Raw genomic sequence first — 7,300 nt, forward strand, 5'->3', positions numbered from 1 at the left:
ATCAGACAAACTAAATGTTCCACCCCATCTATGCATCTTCTCTTGCACCTAACTCTTCCTCTGCCTCTTCCTCTGCTCCTTAGATGTCCATCCCCTCTTCTCCCCCTAATAAAACTGTTTCTCTGACTTCCCCTTTCTAAAACTCTACAGGGCAATAAAAAATTGTAATCGTGACCCAAGAAGAGATGCCTATCCCATATCTTCCCTATCCATCTCCCATTCCCTCTACATTCAAAGTGAATGCTGATATCTTCCTCATGTTCCTCCAACACCCCATCCCCCCTGCTCCATCTACACCAACCAATCTGATTTCTTCACTCCCCTCATTTTGTTTGCATACGTATCTGCTATATTATGTATGTATCTCTGACTTTACCCCAGCTGATGCCAGTCACTTGCAGCTGAACCAACATGGAGCCAAGTTGTGCACACCAGGTCCCCTGCAGCAACTGAGTTATGCTGCATTCTTTATACACTGATACACACATTATAGTTGCCTTGTGGCATCAATAAGATGAAAAGGCTTCAGGAGTCAACCCTGGACCCTGAGGTTGTTCATTCTCGCTTGCAACCTCGTTTTGGCAACTCCTGGTAGCAAGCTGTATCAGTCTGTCATTCCTTTTGATCCGTCAGCTGTGTGGAGAGAGGGAGCCTGCTGCAGGAGCAACGGCTTGCTTGCTTCTCAAATTCTTTCACTCAAGCATTAAGGAGTGGGTAGAAACAATGCCATAGTCAACAGTGACTGATGGTGGCTTTCTATATTATATTATAATGTATTATATTATATATTATTATATTATATTATATAACAATGGTGAATCTACTGGCAGCAGGGCAGTAGTTTCTTCAGAAAGTGTTTATCAGTGCAAATGATAGTTCATGACAGATGTAGAACATGTCTGGCGGAAGTTTAGTCCTACTGAACAAATAGCAGAGATCGCACTCCTAGTTAGATGGAACTGCAAGTAAAGAAAAAATTTAGGTGCTTATAGCTCCAGACCACATCCCAAAACATAATTTGTTTGTGGCTTATTAGCCTAATGATCCTTCCGTATGAAGATGGTGGTGATTATATAATATATGCATGTTAGATACCTGCAGATATACACACATTTCTCATTTCCAAAAGACAATAGAAGGAAAATAAAAGGCTTTCTACTTTTTCTGCTTTGTATCAAAATATCTGTTTTTATTGGCACTCGCTTTCTTTCCTTTATAATTGGTTTTCTGGTCAGAACCTCCCTTTCCTCCTTTGGGCGTTTTCCTCAGGATCTGCTTCATCGCAAAATTGTAGAGATCCTTGTTGTTTTCCTGAAGGCTTATGACTGATTCTTCAAGCTCATTCTTGTAGTCTGGACCCTTCTCTGGCTCCACACTATCAAAACTGATGATAAAAAAAAAAAAAAAAAGATGTTAGTTTTATAGGATGTAAAAGTCTGTTAACCTGACAACAACAACATTCAACAATTGTTGCTGGGATGTCAGTCCTACATGAGAGTTTTTGCATGTCTTGCCTAACCTTTTCTTTATTGGCCAACCTCCCTCCCTCCTTCTCCCCCTCTCCCCCTCAACCCCCCCTTTTTTCTTTTTTTTTGCCACAGGGAAATATTATGTAAGTGGGCAGTTTGGTGCATGGATATGAAGATTTAACAAAAAACACAAGACTTTAATTATGATAATACAATGATGATGCTGAAAATAATAATAATGATACAAATGATAATCATAATAGTAATGCTAATAATGATGATCATGATGCTAATAACAATAATAACAGTATTATTAGTTAATTTAATCATTAGCATCATTATCAAAGAAAATGAATATTAGTAAAAAGAATACTAGTGATAATGAAAATTGTGATAACAATCATAACAATCAAAAATGGTAATGAAGTCAATAATAATAATTATTATTATTATTATCTTCCCAAATCCTTGCTTGTTGTCATGGGGGCTTAGGAGACAGTGAGGTCCTATGTAGGGATACCCTTGGACCTTATCCCTTGCCTCAACTAATATTGCATGGTCTTTGCTTCTCATCCTCTCCTTTTCTTTCTCTTCTTCGTTCTCCCCTGTCCACTTTAGCCCCAAGCACCAACCATATATTATGCATATGCCGCTAATGACCTTAGATGTTGAGGCAGCAGAAATTTTTCAATAAATAAATAAATATCATTACCTTGATGTCAATGATGATAATGATAATGATTCTAATAATAGTAGTAAGAATAATAATTATGATAATAACAATAGTGATAATAATAATAATAATAATAATAATAACAATGATGATGGGAATGAGAATAACTACAATAATAATAATTACAATGAAAGCAATACTCGATCACTCCATCACATTTGGATTGTAGGTGATTTCAACCTTTTGATATTGACTGGACCACTACATCCCCTTTTGACCCCATTGTTTGCCCCTTCATAACATCATGTGTATATATTCTCTCTCACAAAGAGTACTCAAACCACAGTAAACATAAACCATCATATGCCCTGCTGGCAAAGGAGGCCCTTTAACCACTGCCCACGAGGTAGACCTCTTCCTCACAAACACACTTCACATAACAAACATCGAGAAAGTTCTAAGACTAAGTGACCACAATATTAATATTCTTAGTGCAAACCTCAGTTTGACCAAGCAGAAATGCAAACATGGACCAATCTTGCTATTCTCTGGAATAGACACAGACTCAATCATACTGGACATGATAACTTACAGAGACAACTTTTTTCCGAACCCTACTTACAAACCATTTATAACTGGAATAGCCTAAACATTTCATTCAAACTCCCATCAACAATCAAATACCACAAAAAACACTTTTTAGTAGGTATACAATCCCCTGCTTTTCTATAGGCCTATGCAGACAACATTGAAGAAAACAGAGACTACAGACGCACGCATCACACAACACACCAGAGAATTGGACCGCCTTTGAATCTTTACAAAAAAAAAAAAACATAATTGGTTTAAAAAGGCTGAATGCAAACACATCAGTATATATCTTGCAGACAACATAAGAAGTGTCTAGGGTTGTTTTTTAAGTTCTTCAAGATGTGCAGACAGGACACCACAAACATCACTATACTGAAAGTCCACAAAAACCCTCTTGTCACCACGCCAAAACACAAAGCACACCTACTCAACACAGTTTCACTCTGTCTTCACACAAGAAAACCCTATTACATAAATCATGCCATACAGCCCTCTCTCACCCGACACTTGACATCAGAGCATACGGAATAAAAAACTACTGGATTAACTGGACACAAACAATTCAACTAGACCCAACAAAATCCCTCCCTCCTTCCTCAAAACCTGTGCCCTCATCCTCCAAACCATATTTACAAAATCCCTCAGAACATCCTTTCCCATTCAATTGGCTCTGTACAGACCACCCCTATTTTCAAGGCAGGTAACCATCAAATTGTTGCCCCATCTCCCTCACCTCCATTGTCTCCAAAATCTTTGAACACATCATACACATACACATAATGAATCATCTTGACACATCATCATACAAACTGACACAACATGGATTCCAACCCAAACAATCATGCAAATCCCAACTCATTGTTATTCATTACAACATTTCCAGACTCCTAGATAGATGTGACGTTAAAGAAATAGATGCAATAGTGTTAGGCTTTGCCAAAGCCTTCAGCAAAGTCCCTCACAAAAAACTGACACAAAAATAAGTTTTATGAAAAAACTGGCCAAACTCTTCACTGGATCCCAGCTTTTCCTTCTAACAGGACTAAACATGTTCTTCTTGACAATACTATATCTAACTGTTCTTTTCTCTTCTAGTGGCCTTTTCCTACTCTACATAAATGACCTCCCACTACCAACCCATATTTCTACAGCTATACTTTTTGCTGATGAAATCCTCATCTATTGACCAATTAAACCACCTGATGACTGTAAATTCCTCCAGACTGACCTAGACTCTCTTGAGCAATAAGAAAGTACAACACAAATGAACTTTTGACCAGACAAATGTAAAATCATAATTTTACTCTTTCTCAAACACCTAAAAAATTCCCACATTTAATTCACTCACAACAATTATCTAACATACCAAAACACAAATATTTAGGAATCACACTACACACCAACATGAAGTTTAACACAAACATGGACAACATTCAATACAAAGCTAATAGAACACTGGGTTTTCTGAGGAGGAACCTACACAGCTGTCCACAAGACACTAAACAAATACACTTGTCTGTCCAACACTGGAGTATTGTGCAGTATTGGATCTACATTCACAAAAAAATATCAGTAAATTAGAAAAGATCAATGCAACAACAGCCAGCTTCATTATGAACAACTACACTAAAACTCCTGGTATCACAACAAGCATCAGACAACAACTACATATGGACACCCTCACAATACATAGACAAGCATATAGTTTAACAACCATGCTCAAAATCACATTCAAACTGACATAAATAAACAGATTATTTACACCATGCAAACATAATCAATACATGCAATGCACACAACTAGAAATGCATGACATACCACACTAATACCGATTCTTACAAACAACCCATAATTTCCATGCACCATTTGTGACTGGAACAGACTCCCACAACACATAATACACACAAGCAAAGCAAATACCTTTCACTAACTTACACTAGTACCCCTAAGAACACATGCACAATACACTAAAGCTTAGTCATCCTCACCCTCTTTTCCCCCCCAACACCCAACCTCTCATATAAGCGTGATATGCTCTAACACATTGCACCCTACACTAAAAAAAACTATAAAGATTGAGACTGAGAGTAATAATAATCACAATAAAAAGAACTAGTAGTAAGAGTAGTAGTAATAATAATAAAAATTTATAATAAAAATTAAGACAATGATGGCAATGATAATAATAAATGATAACCACTATGATAACAACAATAATGACAACCATTATAATAATAATTAATGATAATGATAATAATCATGATTGTAACAAAAATAATCTTGATGATGATGATGATGATGATGATGATGATGATGATGATGATGATGATGATGATGATGATGATGATGATGATGATGATGATGATGATGATAATAATAAATGGTAATAATGATAACATTATTAGTAAAAATAGTGATAATGATGATGATAATAGTTATAATAATAAAATGTGAAAATTAAGACAATTATAATAATAATAATGACGATGCTGCAGATTACAATAACATTAACAACAACAACAACAATATTAATAATAATGTTGATAACAAAAGTAGTGATAATAGTTTGACAATTGTACAGCAAGAATATGAGCAGTAAAAGACATTGTACCTCCATCTTTCAAATTTCTCCCCCATTAGTGCTAGGTATATGATGTGCTGACTACCTTAATTCTTTTTTGTCGGTTTTTGTTTACTCGTGGATAGCTTCACAATTATTTCATCACCAAGAAGTCAATTATTAGGCCTACCTGACCTCACCTGATTACCTTATTCCTTGAATTTTTGTGTTTTTCTTTCTCTTTTTTTTTTTCAAATAACATACTATGACTGCTATGCTTTTGTTTCTAATTATCCTTACCATTAATATCATTATTACATTATGAACAATATAAATAGGTAGTAATGGATTCCTTGGTGACTAAGCACCTGTGGAGCCATTTATGTGTAAATGAAATTAATATACTAAAATTACAGTCAGCAGGACATGTATATCCGCTTTTTATAAATAAAGGACATATTCAAAATATTTCATAATTCTCTATCATATAATCATCTCCACAGTATTGTATTCAGCTAAGAATTCCTTTTTGACTATTTTTAGCCTTTTCTTTTCACTTTTATTTCCTCCAATCCCTCTCCAACCTTCAATTCCTGTCTTCACTTACAAACATTAAAATAAACAATCAAAAACTCTACCTACCATGGATCAGTAGCAAAATTGAAGATGTCCAAATGTTGTGGCTGTGGTTTCCCTTTGCCTCGAAGAGGAATATTAATTTCAGTATTGAGTGGATTAGAGAAGTCCTGACTGAAGGGAGCAATGACCTCCTCTATCTCTCTGTCTGCATCTGAGAGTGCCTGTTGGAAGAGAGTTTATGCATGATAGTGCCAATGGGAGTCATTAATGATAGTAATTAATATTATTATAAATTAATTACCAATTAAATAAGATAGAAATAAAAACATTATTTACATTTATTACATAACTAGATATCAGACTTCTTAATTAAAGAAAAATATTGAAATATGAACATGAAAACCTATACAATTACAATTGAATACATATGCACACTGGTAAACAACCCGTTTCATTAATTTCTCAATTTCACCAATACATCAACTTGTCTAATGTCTATGCATTCATTTAAATTCAATTCAACCTTTTCATACACATTCTTCAGTCACTCCTGTCGTCCAATTACTTTTTCATGACCACCCATCATCCACTACCTTACCATACAAAAAACCTCAAAGCTTCATACCTCCCTATCAGTGCGTAAAATGGCCAAGTTATTAATGCGTCCACGGCCTGTGTGGACAATCTTTTGGAGGGCAAGTGAAGGGTCATGTTTACTGGCATTTTCAAGACTCGCCAAGGGCAAGCCAGCAATGCTCCACACCTTCACGTCACCATCTTCCCCACCTGTGACAAGCTGGTTGCCTGTAGTGGTTACCACTATATGTCTCACACTGTTTGTATGGCACATATTGTTGCTGCTGACCTAAAAGGAATGCAAGAGCATATTTACTACATTTCAAATAATTTACATTAAAAGTAGTAAAGGTAACACGAGAATAACCAAGACCAGTACTAATTTGAATGCATTGCAATTTATCTCAAAAGAGCCATATATATGCATATATATATATATATATATATATATATATATATATATATATATATATATATATATATATATATATATACATATACATATACATATACATATACATATACATATACATATACATATACATATACATATACATATACATATACATATACATATACATATACATATACATATACATATACATATACATATACATATACATATACATATACATATACATATACATATACATATACACACACACACATGTATAACATGTATAAGCACCCATTCACCTGCACGTCGCCAGGAGGTGGATGTGGCAGCAAGTTAGCAATATTGACTGTGCCATTGTTGTTCCCCAAGAACACTTGAGAACCTAAGCTGTTGCATGCCACGCTGGTGATGCCTGTGCCGGAGATGATGTTGTAGATGAGACGCCCTGTGACGAG

General features: G+C 35.3%; 1 protein-coding gene across 1 annotated transcript in view; it reads right to left on the reverse strand.

The window, feature by feature from the left end:
- Nucleotides 1–1,140: 1,140 nt before the first annotated feature.
- LOC125043051 (WD repeat-containing protein 18-like) overlaps nucleotides 1,141–7,300 on the reverse strand; it is a 19,063-nt gene continuing 12,903 nt past the window's right edge. Inside the window, exons 8-11 of the mRNA XM_047639006.1 lie at nucleotides 7,145–7,300; nucleotides 6,498–6,737; nucleotides 5,936–6,093; nucleotides 1,141–1,384 (exon numbers count right to left, since the gene is read on the reverse strand). The exon at nucleotides 7,145–7,300 is cut by the window's right edge and continues 84 nt beyond it. Coding sequence (XP_047494962.1) covers nucleotides 1,156–1,384; nucleotides 5,936–6,093; nucleotides 6,498–6,737; nucleotides 7,145–7,300 — 783 coding nt within the window. The 3' untranslated portion in view covers nucleotides 1,141–1,155. The remainder of the gene's footprint in view (nucleotides 1,385–5,935; nucleotides 6,094–6,497; nucleotides 6,738–7,144) is intronic.

The sequence above is a fragment of the Penaeus chinensis genome, chromosome 33 (genome assembly GCF_019202785.1).
Source record: "Penaeus chinensis breed Huanghai No. 1 chromosome 33, ASM1920278v2, whole genome shotgun sequence".
NCBI lineage: Eukaryota > Metazoa > Arthropoda > Malacostraca > Decapoda > Penaeidae > Penaeus > Penaeus chinensis.